This window comes from Sceloporus occidentalis, unplaced genomic scaffold (assembly GCF_023333645.1).
Source record: "Sceloporus occidentalis isolate IW3139 unplaced genomic scaffold, rSceOcc1.0.p SCAF_10, whole genome shotgun sequence".
NCBI classification, from domain to species: Eukaryota; Metazoa; Chordata; class Lepidosauria; order Squamata; family Phrynosomatidae; genus Sceloporus; species Sceloporus occidentalis.
Genome location: NW_028316990.1, coordinates 30,303,590 through 30,326,409, shown reverse-complemented (window position 1 = coordinate 30,326,409; position 22,820 = coordinate 30,303,590). Strand labels below are relative to the sequence as shown.

General features: G+C 43.4%; 1 protein-coding gene across 5 annotated transcripts in view; it reads left to right on the top strand.

Annotated features, from left to right (window-relative positions):
• RAB11FIP3 (RAB11 family interacting protein 3) overlaps positions 1–16,430 on the top strand; it is an 81,049-nt gene extending 64,619 nt beyond the window's left edge. For 2 of the 5 annotated variants that reach the window (XM_089540899.1, XM_089540897.1), the window contains 9 exons: positions 1,783–1,876; positions 5,236–5,339; positions 6,562–6,702; positions 9,034–9,115; positions 10,587–10,724; positions 11,655–11,810; positions 12,625–12,765; positions 13,653–13,762; positions 15,770–16,430. In XM_089540899.1, the coding sequence (XP_089397025.1) occupies positions 1,783–1,876; positions 5,236–5,339; positions 6,562–6,702; positions 9,034–9,115; positions 10,587–10,724; positions 11,655–11,810; positions 12,625–12,765; positions 13,653–13,762; positions 15,770–15,794 (991 nt within the window). In that variant the 3' untranslated portion in view covers positions 15,795–16,430. Of the gene's footprint in view, positions 1–1,782; positions 1,877–5,235; positions 5,340–6,561; positions 6,703–9,033; positions 9,116–10,586; positions 10,725–11,654; positions 11,811–12,624; positions 12,766–13,652 lie in introns of those variants that run through there. The other 3 variants (XM_089540898.1, XM_089540900.1, XM_089540901.1) reach the window with 3 other exon arrangements.
• The last annotated feature ends 6,390 nt before the right edge of the window (positions 16,431–22,820 follow it).

Sequence of the window (22,820 nt, the reverse complement as noted above, 5' to 3'; positions counted from 1 at the left end):
TGGAACTTGTGGAGGGGCTTCCAGGTAGGACTATAAGGGAAGCATCCAGGATCTGCTCAATGCAATGCGCAGGAAGTCTTCCAAACCTAGCAGGGCAGGCTGATTGTATTTAGAACAGAATTAATACACATGACCCTCAAAAGGGGGAAAGTGCATAAAAAGGTTAGACATCCACATTTCAGGTTCCTGCATGGCAGGCAGTGGACTTTGGAATCCCTTCCAGCATTATGATTTTGTGTTGCTACACACTTTTGCATGCCCTGCCTGACAAAATTCTGTCCAAGGTAGAAGTGCCATCATGGTTGGTTCTTGCTAAACACGGCAGTATTTCTGGATTCATTCTTTTCTTACATATCTTACTCAGAGCTTGGAAAGGTTACATTATAGGGATTCTATGAGTTGTCATTAAAAATAAGAAACTTGTCTCAGCCTTGGGATTTCCAACAGTTGGTGGCATGGGGAAAAGTGTATGAGATTTTGTGAAGTCAAAGGCTTTCGTGGCCGGCATCCATAGTTTCGGGCTATATGGCTATGTTCTAGAAGAGTTTATCCCTGACATTTCACCGACATCTGTGACTGCCATCTTCAGAGAATGCTGGCATGGAAGTGAGTGTGGTACGACTCCAGGTTGGGAGGAGTGAGTATATATATATACCCCACTCACTTCCATGCCAGCCTTCTCTGAAGATGTCAGTTACAGATGCTGGTGAAAAGTCAGGAATAAACTCTTCTAGAACATGGCCACAGAACCTCAAAAACCCACAAAAAAACCTATGTATGAGAATTGCTACTAACTTGGGTTCGGCCTCTCCTCTTGGTGGACAACTGTGTAACAGCCGTAACCATTGAACTCAACATTCCCTAACAAATGTATGAGCCAATAGGTTATCCAGATGTATTGAGTCCAACTCCCATCTTCCAGTGGCCTTGCTGCATGGGAATGAGGGCAGTGGTGGTCTAGTACATGCAGAAGGGACCAGGTTGAGGAAGCCTGCTGTATCCTTGAGACTGCCATTCATTCTTTACAGTGCCTTCCTTTAACTATATGAAAACATGTAGCAGAAGGATCCTGATACCTTTTCCTTTGGATCCTTATATCTTGAACACCCTTTCTATATGATAAAAGCATTACTGGTTAACAGCTGATAAGTGTCTGGCATGAACATTGTGTCGTAAAATAGTGGCCTTTGGACCACAACTGATGCGGGGAGAAATCTTGAAAATGCAAGTGGTTTTGTGGGAACACACTGAGAGGACCTGATCCAACCCCAACCCCCTCCATTCCTTTTCTCTCCCCACCCCCCCACCCCTTTTTCTCACATTGCCATTTATCAGGCGAATACTTTTTGTGTCTTGTGGCCATAAAGATCAAAAGCAAGTGGAGTGGCAGAAAAGTCAGATTGCTATCTTTCAATATTCCAAAGAGCAAAGAGGAAATGGGTTCTGCGTCACTCCAAATAGGTGCCAACACTTGCTCAGCTTAGAAAGTGATGAAGAGGGAGGAATGGGGGACAGTAGCCTCAAGCTGTGCAACTGAAGTGCAGTGCATATATATATATATATATATATATATATATATATATATATGAGACTGCTTTGGGGTCAGTAGGCTTTTGAATCTGCCTGAAGGAAGGCAGTGCTGTGGAATACACCACAGAAAAAGGGATGAGCAGTGTGGAAAGGCTAACTCAAGTGTGACCCCGGAGGCGTCCCGTTCTCCACTCCAATGGTTCCACTCACGGTGGCCTTGCTTTGGATTGTATTGCTTTCTCTCTATTACAGGCACCTGCACCAAACAGGGGCCCTTACTGTAGATGCCATGGAGGAGCCTTTTCAGAATAACACCCAGTGCCTGGAGGAGGATATCACCGACAAGGTAAGTGAGATGGAGCGCATCTAAGGACCAAATTACATGTGTGCAGAGCTTGGACAAGTTCTTGTTCGGGAATTCAGCTCCCCAAATCCCACAGCCAATGACTTGTCCATGTTCTGCATGTGACAATAACTGTGTCTTTAAATGAAACCTGCCTGCTGCCACTTTTCTTGAGAAAAGCAACCGTTTTCTCTCTCTCCACTACCCCAAAATGCAGCCCTGATTTGGATCAAAGTCCCATAGCAACTTTTAGCTGAATGTCATTCCTGATTTTGTGAGGCTCCAAGATCCAGGGTCCTCCAGTTGCTTCCATATCCACTGCCACCTCCACTGCCCAAAGCAACAGCAACATTTTGAGTGCATTTGTTTTTACAAATGTATGGTCCATTCCTAAGTGATAAGTAGTTCAGCAACGCTTGCTTCCCTGGGTTTAAAATTGGGCCATTTTTTCTCTCTCCTTTTGGAGTATGGGAAAGAGTTAACTTTCCCACAGGCCCTCTCTGCTTCTGCAAGCATGCTCTCCTGATCAGGAGATGACTGAGGCAGAATAGCAGGTTGGGTTGCCTTTGCAGCAGACCCTGCCTTGTGATGCCTTTCCTGCACTGGTGGCATGAGCTTTTGTAGACTTGAGCCTACTTCCTCAGAGGCATGAGGTGGAGTAACCTTAGTAAACTTACTACATGGGAAAACTCCCAGAATCTCCCAGCCAGTGCTGCAATGTCTTGTGCATGAGATTAATTTTTGTCTGGGGATTCTGGGAGTTATAATCTAAAGGGGTTTCCTTCCTCAGTCCTGCACCACAGTAGTTCTCTGATCAGTTGTTTGTGGCCAGGGCCTCTCCGGTCCTTAGGATCTGTGCTTTTGGCTTTGAAAGGAAAACATTCATAGTTAGGTCTATCAGAGGAGTAAATTGGAGTGACCGCCTCGCCTGCATTTTGACTAGCAAATTAAGTCTGTTTAAATATTTGCATCATGTTGCCCAAAGTGCAAGGGCTCCTTTTTCTCCTGACTTATTGTAGGAAAGCATTAGTGAATTTGCACCTGAAGAAGCCAAAAAACCAGCTCCTGAATGCCTGAAGGAAAGGGGACGTCTGATATTTCCGTTGACATGCCCTACGCATCACTTGCCAGAACCAAAATAGCCTCCAAAATAAACAGCCAAAGCTTTCGTGGACTAATCTACCAATTAAAAGCGAATTAAAGCTCTAGCCTTTAATAGTCCTTTGCTACCATCTGTTTAGCTGACATACTATAACATGTTGGGATCCGATATCTGAATAGATGGAGTCACAAAGTGGTTCCTAGATCAGAATGGGCAACTATTGGGGATTAGTGAGTTGCATTGCCAACTCCTTGGAACTTTGGAAGGCTGCATGATCCCCATTTTTTAAAGGTTTATCCCTCCCTTAATCCTCCCAAGGGGATAAGGGCCGCTTTGTTTCTCTGTATCTCTCCAATTTCTCTATAAGGGAGGGAAGTATATGAATGAATGAATGAAGGTTTATTTATATACCGCCGTTCCAATGATCACGGCGGTTAACAATAATAACAAAAACAATAACAATACATTATATAACATAGGAACCCCCCAAGATAAAACCATACAACATCATAAAAGCCATCATTCATTCCTAACTTAAAACCAATAAAAACATCAATAAAACCCCCTAGCTAAAACACGATCAGACATCATTACAGGAGCAGATAACAATTCAAGACATGGTAGGGAAAGCTTGCCGAAACAAATGGGTCTTCAAATTCTTCTTAAAGGACTCAAGGGAGAGGGCTGAGCGGAGCTCGATAGGGAGAGAGTTCCAGGACTGCGGGGCAGCGACCGAAAAAGCCCTCTGCGAAGTTATTACAAATCTCGTCACAGGAACTCGCAGAAGTTGTCTCCCTCCTGACCTGAGAGTGCGGGGCGGATTATATGGGGAGAGGCGGTCCTCCAAGTACTCTGGGCCCAAGCCATTTAGGGCTTTATAGGTCGCGACCAATACCTTGTATTGCGCCCGGAAGCGAATAGGCAGCCAATGCAGATCTTTCAAGATAGGTGTTATGTGGCTGACCCTGGAAGAACCAGTGACCAGCCTGGCTGCCATATTATGAACCAACTGAAGCTTCTGGGTTTGGTACAAGGGTTGCCCCATGTAGAGCGATTACAGAAATCAAGTCTATGTCCCAGCAATAGATGAAAGGCCCTTTCTCCATTCTAGCTGTCACTGCTGCAGCTTCAGAGGGAGAGAATAGGTAATACCTGCCAGACCTAATCCCTTTCCTGCTTCCATTCCCTCTTCCTCATATTTTGTATCTTATTTAGATTGTAAGCCGAGATGGTGGGGACCCTAAATCACCCCCCGGACCAATCTGTCTGTCTACCAATCAATCAGTCAGTCAGTCAGTCAGTCATGTTTTCGGCCCTCTCTGGACTATGTTAGGGTCAGGAGAGGCTTTTTCCCCCCAATAGAAATAACAGAGGACATTTCAATTAATATTACATAGCTATAGGGTAAATCAACTAAGAAGATGCCATTTTCGATGGGCTCCCACCTGTCCTGCATTTAACATTTACATTGTTAAATGAAGTTAGCCTAATTTCATCTTCTGTTATATGCTGTAAAATGCCCACTCCCTGAAGCCTTATCTAAGGCTGCTTGAACAGTGCTTTTTAATATGTTTCCCTTCCACTTAATACATGTTTTTCTACACCAGCTTCATCTTTCAAACTCATTGCTGGACCAGTCACTGTTGCAATAGCAACAGTAGTCCTTTCTGAACTTTTACATAACAGTTCCCAAGTCATTCTTTTTTCTAATTGTATTTCTTATTACATTTAGGCATATATTGCCTTTGTAGGGGTGTTCTGTTCTTACCGCTTAAAGCCAAACTTCTTGCTGTCCAGTCAAAGAATTAAAAAGCACTGCCTGTAAGTCGACAGAAGATTCAGCCAGTGAGCCAAGCTATACCTTGCAGCTGACATTTCCAACAGTAGCCACAGGTTCTTTGGCAAAATGTGATCCTGCCTTAAGGCTTAGGATCTATAAGTGTCCAGAGTCTTTAAGAGTTTGTTTTTTGTGCACTGACTTAAATGAATTAGGAAGAAGAGATAACCTATTTTTAAAATCTCTGCTGGAACTGAGACCAAGGAGCAAAGAACGTTGCACAACATTATGCACAGAGCCACTGAAATTTTTTAGGGGGGACCCCAATCTGCACAGTTGGAGTCATTTGTATTAGATTTGTACAAAAAATGTGAATATAATACTAAGTGCTGGCAGTAGACTATAACTGCACCTTACAAGTGAACGCAGTAAGAAATGGGTCTTTTGATGCAACTCTTACCACTTCATTGCCTTTTCCTTCAGGTGATCTTCTTAGAGAAAAGGGTGACAGAGCTGGAAAAGGACACGGCTGCAAATGGAGAGCAGCACAGCCGATTGAAGCAGGAAAATCTGCAACTGGTACACAGGTAAGAGGAGGGTGGGAGGCTGGCACAAGCTTTTAGGAACCCGAGTGTGTGTCCGGAAACATGTGTAGTACTGGACTGTGGTACGAGTAGTGGCTCAAGTGGAAGAACCCTGGCACACCAGAGAGGAAGGCCAGTCTGGAAACCTTTTCGTTGCCAACCTGCATTTCCATGGGCAGAGCTTTTCCAGTGTTTTCCTTGGCATTGGTTTTTGTGGGGTTTTTGGGGCTATGTGACCATGTTTTAGAAGATTTCGTTTCTGACGTTTCACCAGCGTCTGAGACAGATGACAGCCACAGATGCTACCAAAATGTCAGAAACAAACTCTTCTAGCCTGAAAAGCCCACAAAAAACTATGGATGCCAGCCATGAAAGCCTTCGACTTCACATTCCTTGGCATTGTTCCCATTTTGGTCGTCCTCAAGAGGACTTCCTGGTGTATTCCTGTATATACTCATGTATAAGTCTAGAAATTTAGGTTAAAAAAATTACCCAAAAAACCTGAGTTGACTTATTCATGGGTCAATGTAAGTACTGTATCTTAACTTTTATTTTTAAAAAGGAACGATCCCTGGTGAAAGGCAAGAGTATGATCTGTCCTGGAAGCACATGCATACGCACACACTCTTGCATCCATCCAGCCTTTAGTGCAACCACAAAAAATTATGCCTGCTGGAACTTTGTAAGTTCTTTGGCACTCTTTTCCTTTGTTTCATCTTTTAGATCCTTTGCTGTATGCCCCTAAGTTTTACCCTTGACTTATCCATGGGTCATATCAAAATCCATAACTTTGGTCCCAAAACTTGCCCTCGACTTATACATGAGGTCAACTTATAGTCAAGTATAGGTATCCCTCATCTCAGTCAGTCAGTGGTGAGGAGGGGATGAGATGTAATTTTACAACTTGAGGACTAATCTATCTTAGGTCTGCCTTTTAAGAAAGGAAATGTAGGAAGAGATTTGAGTTTTAGAGAACAGACAGTTCACTTAATATGGTTCAGCTGAGATGGAGAATATATTTAGTGCAGAAAGTGTTTCTGTAATGAAGAAGGGAGGCCAGAGTTGAGGTTGATCTGGCTACCTGGCATGAACACTCGGTAGGATATCCTAAATAGAAACATTCCCTAAGTAGGTTTCCTTCTTCTTCCTTTACAAAGGGTTTTGCCTCCCCACTGCCATATAGCTGAACTAAAACTAATCCCAAAAATGTTCCTCCTCTTGTTAGAGCAAATGCCTTGGAGGAGCAGCTGAAAGAGCAGGAGCTGAAATCAGACGAAGTCCTCATGGAAGAAATCCGGAAACAGAGGGAACTTCTCAGCAAAATGGAGCGGGAGAAGAGCATTGAGATTGAAAATCTACAAGCCCGGTACGGTTCATGGAGGCGATGCATTGTTAGATTGCTGTTTTTAGGATTTGGGGGTTATTCAATGGAATAGATTGGCACAAAGGTTCAGGAGAGACAGAAAGGGAAGCACATATGGGACTCGCTGCTGCAAGGGTATGGCGATGGCTGTTGGACATTAGACAAATTCACAGAGGATGAAGATATCTGCTATGACTGGTTGGAGGAGCCTACAGGTGCTGGGATGAGAGATGTCTCCTGAATCCCATTTGCTGCAGAGTGATCATGGGAGAGATCTGTTGCTTTCATTGCCTGCTTACCTAATTTCTGAAGGCATCTTTTAGGGAAACAGGATGCTAGACTCCCTTGGCCTGATCCATATCTTTAGGGTATCTTCTTGTTGTTGCCCTATGAATATACCGTCTACTTTGCAGACTATGCTGCCACAGTGTTTAGAAACATGTATTTATATAGCATATATAGCAAAAACAATAAAACAGACAGCCCTGCCAAAGGCATATAATCCAGTTTGTTTGCAGTCTCCATTTTAGGGGGGAAACAGAAGGAATACTCTATGTGTGTGTGTTTATGAAAGTATGTACAGTGCTACCTCGGGTTACGAAATTAATTCGTTCCGCGGCGCCGTTCGTAACCCGATACATTTCGCAACCCGAAAAGGCTTTCCGTTAGCGCTGGAAAGCCGCTAGCCGCGCTTCGCATTTGAATTTCGCACCGAAACGCGCCAAAATGAATTTCGTAACCCGAAAAATATTTCGTTACCCGGAACAGTTTTTTCCAATCTAACTTTTTCGTACCTCAGAAATTTCGTAACGCGATCAATTCGTATCCCGGGGTACCACTGTACATATGCGAACAAGAGCCTACAGCTGGGATACCAGGGTTAAAAATCCCACACAGCCATGGAAACCCACTTGGTGACTTGGGCAAGTCATACTGAGGAAGGCAATGGCAAACCTGTTCTGAACAAATCTTGCCCAGAAGATCCCAAGACAGGTTCACCTTAGGGTCACTATAAGTCAAAAATGCGCTGAAGGCATGCATCAACAACAGACAAAAACTTAAATGTCACTCCTTGCTGAGTGCACCCATTTAATGTGTAGAATGACTTGAAAGGGGTCAGTGAGAACACTAAAGGGATTTGGGTCTCACTTTGCAACTGGTTAAACCAACCTGCTTCAATTGACCCCATGAGCAGGGCAAGGCAGAGGAGATGATGCAAAAATAGATGACTGAATAATGCTGCATGGCTTTTAAAAGATGGGCCCTGGCAGAAAAAGGGGCATCATTTGGTCTCTGTTATGGGCAGCAAAATTCTTGGGCCAGGTTTGGAGTCAAAAGCAGTTAAGGTTTTGGTTGAGTTGGAAGAGAGGTATTAGCCAAGTCTTCATGAAAATCTGTTAGGGCCCACCAGTGTTCACAAGGTGGAAGGTAAGATGCAAGACTTATGATGTTTCTGTAAGTAAGATCTTGTGTTAAACCCTTACATGCAATTTGTTACTGTTTTAAGATGGTAATGGAGTTGGATGGAAGAGAGGCAATCTGAATTGTAGACTCTCTGTCCTAAACCTTTGCAATGGTGACAGCTAGAAAGTGAAAGATTGTCAAGTGGTGGTTCAAAATCTGCAATTGGGTTTTGGAAGCTTTTGAGACCAGGTGATTACTTTCCTACAAACCTTTTATTGTGTATTCATGTGTATGTATCTGTATCCACACACACCCCAACATATACCTACTTATGCCTCCCACAGAATATTGTTTTTTGGGAATATATTTCAAGCTGGTGCCACCACAGCAAAATCTGGAAGTTTGGGTTCAAAAATAATAAGAAGAAACAAAAGATATGCCTGGTAGCAAGTTGATAATGTCACCACCTTCAATGAAGTACCATCTTTGAGAGAAAGGTAGTATAGTGAAGACTGGTAAAATGGCTACAAAAGAGATCCTCCATTTGTTACAGACCCATGCATAAAAACTTACTCCAAAATGTAACTCACCCTGATTATCTCTTTTGGGCCTAAATCTCCTATCAGCACTATTCAGCATGGCCAATAGTAAGGAACTGTGATAGCTGTTGGCAGAACACTAACAACGCGAAAAGTACCATGCCCTCAGGGTCTAGAGCAGTGATTTCCAGACTTTGGTCCTCCAGAGGTTTTGGACTTGAACTCCCAAAAGCCTTAGACAGCTTTGCCAACAGTCAGGAATTATGGGAGCTGAAGTACCAAATGTCCGGAAGACCAACGTTTGAGAACCACTGGTCTAGAGTATGTTGAGTCCTAGAAGGTATGTGCCAATACATTTCTAAGTGTGCGTTTGCGTTTCTGCATGTTGCAGATTGCAACAGCTGGATGATGAGAATGGCGAACTTCGGTCCTGTGTCCCTTGCCTGAAAGCCAATATTGAGAGGCTGGAGGAGGTAAGGTGCCTCTCCTTTTTTTAGGGGTATGGCTTTCATGGTTATGTTCTTCACATTGTCTAAAAATAGAAGCAACAGTGCACATTTCCTCAGTGGTGAAGGTGGCTGCGCACGGCTCTCATTATCCCATGATGGCTCAGCTTCATCACCTTCTGGTCTTATGGAACATCCTTTAGAGCATGCAGTGCTCAGTTCATTCTTGTCAGAGCTCCTTCCCATCTGCTAGCATGTTTTCTCATCAGTCTCTGCCGGTGGTGGTTTTCTCTCCCTGCCCTTGACAGTCTCCGAAGCTAAGCCTAGGCAGTCTGGTGACTTCTGATCTTAACTCTTTTATGCTGCACTCCTATGCATACTTGCCGAAGAGGATGCCCCATTGGATACAGTAGAAATGGCTGCACAGCTCCTGTGGGCTTGCTTTACTTTGGAATTTATCCTAAGACAGGCAAGATGGACCTTCTCTGTGCTGATGTTTTAGCCTAAAGTTCCCATCAGCGCCACCTATTCAGCAGTTATGGTCCGAGACACGTGAATGGGTAAAGGTGTCATACAGCTATCCTAAGATGTTACCCTATATATTTAAAGGCATCTTACCTAAAATCTATTAAGCATTGAGAAAAATTGAGAGGTCAAAGCAGGTTTTTGGAGGCTTGGGTTAGAAGTTCCAGAAGTCCTGAACACTACACTACTGTAGTTCCACCATTTCTTATGTTTAAAGATGAGTGCCAGATGGCTCTGGTTGGATGTTGGGAATGCTAATAAAAAAGAGCAGATTCGATCCCGCAAATCTGCCCATTGTCAACTTAAGACCAACCACTGGATTCGTGGCTTCTCCAAAATTCATACCAAGAACCTCCTAGTCACACTGTATTTTGTTCCAATCGACTAAATATCATGTTTGCTTCTCACTCCCCTAAACTATATACTGATTTTTCCCCATGGTCTGCTTTGACCGTTTGGCCCTTTTACAGTCTCATTTCAGACTCTTCAAGTTATAAATTTCCCTTGCGGTTTCACTGCATCTGCTTATGAACGGTCTCAGAGCATGCGTGTGTTTTTCCAAACCAGACTTTTATTGTACAACCAGCCACCCTCACTCACAGAATTTTAAGAAGGGTCTGTTTGACAGGGTCTTCCATTTGTAACCCTCCTAGGTTTCCTTGTTGCTTCGGGTTTTTATTTCCATTAAATTATGCAAAGGGGGAAAAGTCAGAATGGCGAGACAAGGCTTTCTGAGTGATAGTACTAGCAGCAGTCTGTCTGAGCAGTGTCCAATGCCTGCTTTCAACATGATGAATTTCTGGTGGACAGCCTGTAATCTTTAGCATAAACTCAAGAGGCTGGACCAAATCCAAGTCTTTTGGCAGGCAAAGCATATGCTTTCCCACTCTAGTTTTCCAATCCACGATGATGCTTCAAAGACGCGAGGCTAACAGAAATATTCCTCTTTCATAATTTCTCTCGTTTGATTTAGGAAAAGCGTAAGTTATTGGACGAAATAGAAGATCTCACATTGCAGCTCAATGAGGAGCAAGAGAACAAGCGGAAACTGGGAGACAAACTGAACCAAGAAAGACATCAGTTTCAGAAGGATAAAGAATCTACGCAGGAGGTCAGTAGAGTCCACTATAATTCAAAGCCTGCTGCAAGCATAATGGACCACACAAGGGTCCCAGTATCCTTCTCCGCTGTCCAGAAAGCATTGCTTAACCATTAGAAGCTTGTTTAAAGATGCACCCAGTCAATGTAGGCGTGTTCCAAGGAAGCTTGAACTGGTTTAACAAGCCAATAAGAATCCTGGATAGCTACTGGCTTCTCTTTTTGATATTTATTACATTTAACAAAACACATTGATTAACCCTAAAAAATAGAGCAAGAGCTCTACTGACTCCAAATTAAACATTAAAATTAACTGAGTGACTACAAAAAGATTTCAGCACAGTAAACTGAGCTGACAAAAACATGTTTGTTGCTATTAACTAAGAGCTCATCTTACCTATTACTGGACTTGCGTGCATCCAATTTGTAATTATATTTATATACTGATTTTTAGTATGCAGTTAGTTTCACTGCAGTAAATAAATACATTAGAAAGTGTTGTTAAAGGAGGACGACAGTTGTTAAAGAATGATGTTAAAGGATGACTCCCAGCCCAATCTTCCCAGTTAACAACAATTTCTAATGTATTTATTTAAAGCATTTTGCCCTTTTGTTTTTGGATTCTCTGGTTCAAGATGGAAATAGCTGTGGGTTAGGGATGTTTCAAACTTCACTTGGGGCTGGGTCAAAACTCTCGCCAGTATTTCAAGGCTTGCTTCTAGATACAAATCAGATTAAATTGTAAGGAAGTGGGAGCAGGGGAAATTGTTTAGAATGCTTTTCCATAGTTATAGCATAATTATGGACCCAACGGGCTGCGTTTGCAAGCCATGCATGTTTAGTACAGGGACTTGTTCATAGTAAACATTGTTCTGTGTGTATGAGCTGGAAAGAGGTAGAACAGGTAATAATTCTCCACTGATCTTGCTTACTTGCCTGGCAGCTCATTGAGGACTTGAGGAAGCAGCTGGAACACCTGCAGCTCTTCAAGCTTGAAGCTGAACAGCGAAGGGGCAGAAGCAGCAGCATAGGCCTCCAGGAGTATAACAGCCGGACACGGGAAACAGAATTGGAGCAAGAGATCAGGCGGCTCAAGCAGGTAGGTGGGAGAAATCCTCTTGTGACAGTGTTTGCTAGCACACTCAGTTTGTTGGGGGCTGTGTGGGGTTGTCACAGTAGGTTGCAAACCCACAGTCTAGTTGCAGGAATGCTCCAGGTTGTTTTGGGTAGGTTTTTTTCTTTCTTCTCTCTCTCCTTCCCTCCTTTACTTCTCTCCTTTTAGCTATTCAAGGAGCTGTGAAGTGAGGGCATCAGGTTGCTTCTTAGTTCCCTTAACATCCTTTGCTGCTGTCTCCTTCACCCAAATAGTGAACGCCAACACAGGAGCTCCTGTGGTCTGTGTGCTCTTCAGGGCTTACTGATAGCATTGGGCATTTGGAGCAGAGCGAAGTGGAGGAGCTCTTGCTTAGTGTCACAGTACCTGCCTGACATGCAGAACATTCCTGATCCAACGTCTGGCACAGCCAGGCATTGTTGTTGTTGGTTTTAAGGTGAGACATGAGAGAATACTCTTCATGACGCACTACCAGTTGGAGTAAATCTCATTTGGGCTGGGTGAACAAATAGTCAGATTTGGCAAAAGACAGCTTCTGTTTTTCCTGTGCATCTCAGCTGAAGCGTTTTAGTTTACCATGTACAGTGCCCATACTATGTATGCAGAAGATCCCAGGTTGACTCCTTCCATCTCTAGAAAAGCTCAGGCAACCAGGCTTTGCAAAGACCTTTATCTGGAAGAGTCAGGCTACACTGACCCTTACATTATCAGACTGTGTAAGGTGGTTTCACATGGTCTTACCTGCCCTGTGCCAGCAATGAATGGCAGGCTTGACATTTCAGTTTCTGTTCGCAAACAGGACAACCGAAACCTGAAGGAACAGAATGATGAGCTGAATGGGCAGATCATAAACCTCAGCATTCAAGGTGCCAAGAACCTCTTCTCTGCTTCCTTCTCTGAATCTCTGGCTGCAGAAATCAGCTCAGTCTCCCGAGATGAGGTACTGTTGTTGAAGGGCCTCTGGGTACTCCTTTTGTGTCAATGATAACAGAACTATTGCATTCATTAGCACTTTAAATCAAAGTGTGGCAAGATGTTCTAGTAGGAATTGGAATCTAAAGTGTTTTCTAACTCAAGATGTGATGATTAGAGGCTTTGATGGGACACCTAAGTTCCACATCTTTCTCTTGTAGCCAGGACAAATTAAGCCTCAGCTTGCCAGATCTAATGCATCCTATTTTTGTTAAGAAAGAAATCAGATATGTATTTATTATTTGTTAAAATAGTTATATCCTGCCTCATTTCTAAAGATCTCGTCGTGGGGAAGAGAAACAAAACCAGTTTAAAACAAGTCAACAATTTGAAGCAGTATAGACTTCACCAGAAATTCACGTGCTACTCAGATCATGATCATCCCTAGGCTCTAAAAGCCTTAGTGAAAAGCCAAGCTTCAACTTGGTGCCAAAACAAGGCCAATGTTAGTGCTGGTTGGGCCTCCACAGCCAAGGGAAATACCACAGTGATCCTCAAACTAATGAGTTTAGGATGCTTCTGAGGCTCCTATAAAGGACCATGAGTAAGTGGTACCTTGCAGCTGTGAATCTTAGATGGCTGTACAGAAGCTGCCTTTGCCACCTTAGCCGGCAGTCTCCACTTGGAAAGTGTAACCCTGTTGATTCTCCTAGATGTAATGGTATGCTTTGGGATGTTCCTCTGGCTAGGGTGAAGACGAAGGGTACATCTTTCAGTAGTTCAATTCTCACTTGTCAAAGTGATTCTAGACGGTAATAACTGATAATTGCACTACATGTTTGAGTAAGTTGTCCTGACCAAACTTAGCCATAACAGAGTTGCCTTCCAGTAACATGCTTCCTTCTTTTCGAATAGCTAATGGAGGCGATTCAAAAGCAAGAGGAGATCAATTTCCGTCTTCAAGACTACATTGACAGGATCATTGTGGCCATCATGGAAACCAACCCATCCATCCTGGAAGTCAAGTAGGGATCTAAGAGCTGTGGGCTTGCACTCCCGATGGTACTTGTCTCTGGTGGATTTGCTGCTCTAGGAGGAAAACACTGGCAAAGTCTTTGCTCTACAAAGAAGGCACAAGACGCCTCACATCGGGATTGGCTGGGTGACAGATCCTGGTGGACTTGGGGGGAAAGAGAGGACCAGCTGTTGAGCCTGCCTCTAATAACTCCAGTGATCTTTGTAACCCTCCTGACTTGTGGGGGTGAGGTTGGGTTTGGCAAAAGGGAATCTAGAGTAAAGGATGCAAGCCACAGAACAAGGTGGAAAGGGGGGTAAGGAATGTGAACGCACACCAACACCCTGCTGTGGGAATGTAGCAGGCACTGTGCTACAACTTGAAATCCCTTTCTCATAACCTCACAATCCTTTCCAATGCTACAGCTAGATGAATGGGGCTGAGAAGGAGAGGGGGGGACCTGAATGTCTCCGCATTGCAATCAGAATGGGGTGGTAAAGGAAACAGAGGTCCAAAATGCCTTGCCTTGCCCATACATCTCTGCTTAACCATTTCTTCCTGAAGGTTCATCAAGGCAGGTGGATTGCACTTGCCATCATGTTCCTTCTTAAAGCTGTAGAAGTTCTCCAAGCAATGTGAAGTGTGGCTGTGACTTCTCCTTGTTTAGCCAATGGAAAGGAAGACAGAGCTACCTTTGGCCTAGGCCTTATCCCAAACTTGGTGGTCTGTAGCTTGCAGAAACGTGTTGTTTCTTTGGGACCGGAAAAGTGTTTTTCAGGGGTCTGCCACACATAGCTTAGGGTGTTTCCTGATTTCTTTCCTTTGGCCACCTGCCTTAAAATAATGGGACTGACATGTTGCCCTTTAAACAAAATTGCAGAGAGGTGAGAAACTGCTGAAAGGGGCCTTCCCAGTGGTGGGAATTGGACCACTGGTCCTGTTTGGTAAAAGACTGAGTAGTGGCTGGTGGTGGCCTTACAAGGCACTTATTTGCCAGTTGATATGGTTGGTCTGCTGGAAGCAGCTGTAGGGGGATGCTTAGCTGATGATAGTATAGCGCTGGAGGCAAAGCTAATCCCCACAGTCCTCACTATATGCACCAGGAACCATTTTCTCCATCGCACACCTGTTTTCTTTACTGCAGATTGTTCTTTTGTTTTCTCATCGGTTTGGTCAAGTTGAGAATAGCAACTGTTCTGCCCTATGTAAAAGAAATTGAGTAATGGAAAAGGGGAGGAGGAGAGTAAAGGCAGAAATGAGCTGTTCAGCTGCTGATGCAACTGTGTTGTACACATAAAATATTTTGCTAACTAATAATGAAAGGTATTTTATCTGTACTTCTCTTTGAAGTCAGAATTGATTCTAAATTTATTAACCGTGACTTAATTTTACATATCCTGGGAAGAAGATGAAAGAGTCATGTTGCATCTTATTCCTTCTTTTACTCTCCTCCCTCTTTCATGTTTTAAACAGACCATATCACTAGGATAATCTGGGGGGGGGGGGGACAAGTTACTTCTTCTCCCCCACTTTATGGGAGGGGATATTATTGCCAAGATCTAAAAGGTCCACTGTTTCCACTGAACTAGAGGCTTACATTGTTTTCTGGGTTTTCAAAAGAAGATGTTGCTTTGGGACTTGGTTGTAGAGATCATGTTTAGTTTGGGGGTTTCTCTTCTTAATGCACAACTAGGAACTGGAAAGGTGGTGCTTTATTCGGTGGATCCTGGCGCACTATGTCTTCATCAGGAGGGAGAAAGCATCCTGAAGTCCAATAACTGGGATTCCAAACCAAAATTTGGTTCTGGGCTGGATAAGAAAGAGAGTGGAAGCTTTTTATGGATGCCTCTTCGTAAGGAGACACAAAGCAACCATGCTACATCTTGGCATGAATTAGCAGTGTCTTTCATCCTACCTGAAACACATATGCATCTGGTCCTCATAGAAATCATAAGGTGCTTTAGTTCTCAGTCCCTGATGTAGAGTATAAATGACACAATCCTTCCGTCATTTCCAGGTGGATCAAGCAAGCATGGCTGTGAGGAACAGAGAGTCACAAAAACCGAGGAGCTACTTCTTCACTCATACAATACCCAAGCATTCTTTCACATTTAGGACTTCCCTAGCCTGTTTTGCCCCCTTCACCCCCCAGATGCGTTTGGAGAACGAATCCATGTACTGTACATTTGCAGAGGAATTTTGGGTGTAAATCAATGTATACTTGCAGAGGGAAAGATTTTTTCTTTTTCTACCTTGTAGAGTTAGGTATTTTTTATAGCTTGAAGGCTGATCAATTTTTTAATACTTCAAAGAAGAGAGCAATGTATCTGTGTATACACACACAAATATATATATATATATGTATGTATGTATGTATAATGTACAAATCTATAAATAATCAGATCTGCCTTTCTTGACTTGGGCACATACGTCTGTGAAATGAACACACACTCCTCTCCCAGCCTCCTGGTTGATCACAAAGAGGTACTGTAATGTAAATAGTCACAGGAGGGGGGGACATTAAACCAACAAAAGTGGAGCACTGGCTTGCACACACCGCTTTAATTTCCTGAGATAAAAACTGTTCTTCCCTGCTGGTATGTGAAGGAATTTCCAAAAAGAGACAAATGATATTGGTCTTAACGGGTGTACTGACTCTTGTCTGATTAAAACCTGTTACTGTCTCTTTGCGGGAGACTTGGCTCTCTGTGTGTTTGTGCTGTGATGCGTTTTTGTCTCTTGTAGCATGGATGGTGAGTACTGTTGTGAGTATGGCAGCTGTGAACCTAATTTCATAGATACACGGAGTTGGAAGAGACCCCAAGGGCCATCCAGTCCAACCCCATTCTGCCATGCAGGAACTCTCAGTCAAAGCATCCCTGACAGATGGCCATCCAGCCATGAGTCACTGAAAAAGATGATAATACTTGATAGAGTGAAAGGCATTAAGAAAAGAGGAAGACTGCAAATGGATTCATTCAAGTCAAGGAAACCACAGCTCTCAAATCTGCAAGAGCTAACTTAGTAGGGCAGTTGATAACCGGGATGCATTTAGAAGACCCCATTGTCCCCATCACTATTCTAACCTTCACAACTTGCAAAAGTAAGCTTGGGGAAAGGTCCTTCATTCATAGGGTACCATAAGTGGAAACCAGCTGGATGGCAAATAACAGTATGACAGATTTGTTTCTGACAAAAACTGTGTAATGCAGTTTCAAAACACTGGTGACAAAGTCACTTTATTAGTCTAATGTTGGTGCAGGAATTACGTGGTCCTTCCAATATTGTAGCGCTGGCTTGGAAATTGTTTGCCAAAGAAATCACTTGTTTCTCCTTAACACAGTGATGTCCAAACTCTGGCTCTCCAGGTGTTTGGGACTTCAGCTCCCAGCATCCCAGACCATTGGCCAAGATGGCTGAGGCTTCCAAAACACCTGGAGGGCCAAAGTTTGGACATCACTGCCTTAACAAAACGTACACAGCAAACTGGAGCTCTAAGCATATCCAGAGTTCCTTTTCTTCAAAACTAAGCAGTACCCTCCTTACTGTCCCAGAGCCAAGGAACACAGTCCTGCTGGGATTCCCTTAGTAGCCATGTCCCATTTGGTGGCATCCAGTGTTTATATGATTTTTGCCTCCTTTGCTTCTCTCCTAAAGCTTAGTTACTGACAGCAGGAGCTTTAAACAAAAATACATTGGTATTATTTGAGGTTGCACGCTTGTGCTTTTGGCCCCTGGGAATTTCTGGGAAATGAGATTCAGAATGGTTTCTTATCCCATTTTTCTTGACAACGTCCTGAGAATGTAGGCACTGTTTTAAAGCATTGGCTATTACAGCTTAGAATGGTAGTCCTGTACCATTGCCAAAAACTCTCTTGCAAAGCTTGAACTACTGCAAGGACTGTAGAGATCCAGTCTTCTAATCTTTTTACCTTTTGTAATGACCGTTTTGGTTGCTATTCTTAGCACACTAAGTGGGAGCTGAAATTTAGCTGACATTGGGGAAGCTGTATGGTACAGCTTGTGGATTTGACGAATCCCACTTATCTGTCCCTTACAATCTGAGTACCGCTAATTTTTACCATTGCTACCCTCACACCTTGAGCAAGGAGATAGGTAGGGGCTACAATTAAATTCATATTGTCTTGGGGTTTTAAAAGTCCACTTTCCAGGGTATCCTTCCCAGTCCACAAATGGATGCCTCGGACTGTCTTCTTGTTCCCTAAGGAACTGCCACTGTTAATAGACAGAAATACATCACATCCTAATAGCAACATGCTCCAATGTGAACAAGGTTGCTAGCATTCGATAACTGCACAGCACGAAAGCACTCACCCAAATGTGTTGTCCTGCTGATCTTGGTTTGCTAAGGCACTTCTCTTGTTCTGGCTCTAGGCGGCACCAAAGTATTGTTGAAATTGCAGCATGTCACTCCCCATGCTCACCTCACTCCAGAAAAGATGACTGTTTTTCCTCCACTGGAGAGAAGACAAAGGCCAGGGATGCAATGCGTGACAAATACTGGCCTTCATCTGGCCCTTTGAGACTCCTGCTTACTCTTTGATGCAAGAGCTATCATCTCTTGGTTGCATTTAGCTGTAATGGGACACAGGAACTATATGGGAACGGAGGCTACGAATCCATCCGATCACCAAATCCTTCCCTACTAATGTATTACTCCGTGATGTTTAATTTCTTTTAAATTAGAATAGACTGGGCAGTTTTGGAGCATTCTGGGGCTACGGTTCTGCCTCTGGGACCTTCTGGGACTGCTAAAATGACCCCCAAAATGAAATCTGGAAATGGCCAGTAGTCATGAAAAGATGGATTTTTAAAATGTTTGGGGGGGGGGGGATTTGCCACCTATTCAAAATACGACTCACTGTTCCTGGAGGTTTCTAAAAGCGACCGGTCCAAAAAAGGCATTATGGGGGGTATGGAGGGGTTTAGGGGCTGCTTGTGTCCCAGGGCTCTTTTTTGTATAACATCTGTGGCTTGACTGCTTTGTTGCCTTTGCACTAGCCATGGCATTGAGGTCTAATAGTGTCTGCTCTATGGCTTTGGCCAAATGTCACAATCCTGGGGTAGTCGGCTGATTCTGTGAGGATTGCTTGGCTGGCTTTTTCTTGCTATGGACTCCTTGGCTTTGGCTGGAACCCAGCCCTTCTCAAGGGCTGCCTTTTTCCAGGATGCTCTGGTGCCAGTCGCAGCTTTTCATTACGACTCAGATTTCCCCGATGACTTGTAAACCTGGTGTTTATGAAAAATTGAGATGTTAAAGACTGCCTCTAGAATGAGGGTTGACAGAGGTGCAATCTATGACAAAATAATGGGTACCAAGGCTGCCTTATTGAGCTTGTCTTGCCAGAGCAAGAATATACATCTCTGTAAGTCTTGATTTCCTTGTAGAAATCTTGTTGTTTTGTGGCTTGGACTTGTTTCTCACCCATGGCAACCATAAGGTGAACATACCACAGGGTCTTCTTGTCAAAATTTGTTCAGAGGGGGTTTGCCTTTGCCTTCTGAGGCTGAGAGAGTGCGACTTGCCAAAGGTCATCCAATGGCTTTCCACAGCAGAGCAGAGATTTGAACCCTGGTCTCCAGAGTCATAGTCCAATGCTCAAACACCATGCTGAATGGATGTTTAGAAATCTAAACATCCAAAATTTGTTATTCCGAATCGGTATATGGACTTTGTGCAAAAGACTGCTTGCATTCAGTCTATCTAAGGATAATTCTTCTGACCCTTCAAATGTGCCTTCATCCTGTTTACTCTGCAGAAGATGTTATGCTGCTCAGTGGGATAAAATTCAAGCCGAACGGATCAACGTTCTAAACAATGGCAGGAAAAGGCAATATTGTCCCCACTTCCCATTTCTTCCCTCTTTTACATCCACAGGACAGCATTTTGTAACGCATTGGGTAAGCGCAGGGGAAACTACATCAACAGAAGGAGCAGTGTGTAGTGCCAATGTCACACATAGTTTAAATATTGCTTATTTTGGCATGGGATAGAGACTTGGACTAAGTGCAGCCTCTCTGGGGCTCTTCGGGGCTACAGACAGTATGCTATAACTATGAACTGCCTCGCCGTACTCCAGAAACATAGCAAATGAACCTATATTGTAAACTTGTACTATATAAGAAAACATGGGAAGAGTAAAGGTGATCATTCAGGTTGCTTTAAACTATGCAATTCTATGAGAAGGGGCTAGTAGGGGATGCCCCGCAACACCTTCATTCATTTGTTTAATGTGCAAGGAGCACTGTTTTATTTAAATCTTCTACTTTGACATCAGTATGTGAATATTAAGGCTTTGTAATATGAATTTATTTCAGCTTAGTAGACTACTGGTCTTTTAAGTATGTGGCAAAGTAATATCTAGGTTCAGTAAACCTGCTAAAAATGCCTGATGTTAGGTATGCTGCTTGATGATTTCTCAGACACACAGATAACGCCTTTGCCATTATAGTACCATCTTTCAGATGCTACTGCCTATTCCTAACATTAGGTAACCACCCAAAGAAGCTGCTAATACTTGGAGAAGCTACAGAGGAGACTGCTTTGAAACCCGAGGGCAGAATCACCTGGCACAGTAATAGAGCCAAGCCTAAACCAAAGGTGGGAAACTTCTTCCATGCCAACAGCCACATTCAATTTCAGTTGCGTCTTCACTGGTTACATCCCTGTATTGGACTAAAAGTCAACACGTGGAACCAAAAATAGCCATACAGGTTAACTTATATTTTTTGACTGCCAGTAACAAAGCCCTAGGATAGGCATTTCTATATTCTAGAATGGGGAAACTGTCCAAAAGATGGGAAACCACTACATGATGATAATGGGACCATAGCCATTTGGGGAACCCCAAAGAGTCAGACTCAATCTTCAAGAGGAATAGATTAAGTCTCCGAATGCAAGGTTTTCCATCCTTACTCCGACTGAGTCGAGACTTTTAATTCCCCCAATGTTGTGTTGAATTCTCCATTAGACCTCGCCTTGTATAACTTGTCGTTGCATCCCTTCAAGTCAACTAAGAGTTCATACATCTGATTAAGATTCTACATCACAAAAGCTTACATACATGTCTTACTGGTACAGACTGCCAAAATAAAGCTGCTTCGGGTCTCTTTGGAGGTATGCTGTTTAAATGATGCATGCATCCTAAGAATCCAGAAGCTGCACCAAAGCTGCACTCCAGTGCTTAGGAATGGAGAGTGGCTTTGGCGCAACCTCCGGACTCTTAGGACCCATGCATCACTTAAATAGCATGCCTCCAAAGAGACCCGAAGCAGCTTTATTTGGGCAGTCTGTAACAGGCCTTAGTTATCAAGATGCTGCAAGATTCTTGGCTGTTTTGCTTGCCACAAGACTCTTGGTTGTTGTTATTTAATATTTGCTTGCCACAAGACTCCTGGTTGTGTTTACCACAGCAAAGAATAACATGGCGATCCTCCTGGCAAGTAAATAATAAATGCATCATAAGGCCTTTATTGAGGGCAACGCAAAATCTCAGCCACAGCCAGCAAATGTGGGAAAAAGAGAATTGTGATTCATAGCCTTATCATTGCACACTCCTGTTTCAATCTAGGTCAGAAACATGTAGTACAAAGGGAGGGAGATGTGATGAGTAAGAAAGGGCAATGCCAGCTGAGCTGTGGCTAGGATGACAGGGAGCGCAAAAGGAGCGGCCAGGTTTGGGAAATTCCTTGCGGTAACAAGGACTGTGCGTTGTGTCTCCTGTCGACTTAAAATTTATTCCGTGGTCACAATAAACTTTCATATCTTTGATATTGATGCAAAGAATATTTTTCCTTCAAGCTGCGTAACCGGTGCGATTCTGCCTAAGCCAGATATTTCGCTCATTGCAAAATCTGGAAACGTGTCTGGCAACGAATGGCTTGGTGAGCAAGAGGAAATGTAGGTAAGTGAAAAGGCATTGGAAAGACAATGACTTAAATTTCTAGACTTATACATGAGTATAGAATCATAGAATCATAGAGTTGGAAGAGACCCCAAGAAAGGCCATCCAGTCCAACCCCATTCTGCCATGCAGGAAATCTCAATCAAAGCATCCCCATTGACAGATGGCCATCCAGCCTCTGTTTAAAGACCTCCAGGGAAGGAGACGCCACATGCATACAGTATGTTCTGAACTTCACATTTGACCAAGAGATAAGGCCAGTTTATATAAGAATCCATGCATACAGAAGTCTTCGAACGGTGGCAACCCCTTGATGTGACGACGCAACACAAAGCCAAGCTTTCCCAAATGCCACTCGGCTATCCAAAATTCCCAGTTGAATATGGTTAAAAATAGGAGGGGATAGAGGATAAGCGTCTTAGTGCCTCGGCTTGAACATTATGTCATTCAGGAGAAAACGTAAAGCGGTTTCTTCCTTTCTGAAACAGGCAGCCTTCAGAAGACAAGATGATGGAACGATTTGCTACGACCAATTCTTTGACAGAACAGAGTAGTTGATATGTGCATTTCACCAGCAGAATGGCTGTCACTGTTGCGGGTGATGATGTATGGGCAGAGGATAACTACATTTCCCTTCAGGGTCACAACATACAACAGCATTGCCAAATGCACTCGCCTAGTTCCTGAAAGCAGAGACTCGTGATGGAGAACATGCCTTCCAGGTCTGGATCCTAATGTCACCATTTACCACCTAATTTGGGATAAATGGGGCTTTTCTTCTTTTTCTAGGCAGACAGGATCAGCTCAAACATTAGTAGACTTCTTCCTTGTTTACTCCAACTCCAGTTCTCCATGTTTAGGCTGCAAGCTTTATGAAGCAGGGGCCTGGCTTCTTGGGATCTGAAAAATGTCATAAAACTAAGGTTTTGTACAACATTTTGTGAGATTTGGAGACTGTGGCTTCCATTTTAAGTCAATGGCAAGCGTTCTTTTTAACCTCTTCTTTATCAACGCTAGATTGGGTTCTGGGACTCCAATTGCTTTGAAGTTGGGATGGCTAGTGCTTTTGATGGGACCTTGATGGGGGATACTCCTTGGTCCAAAACACGCTGCAAAGATAATCCAGTTTGAGACCGCTTTAAC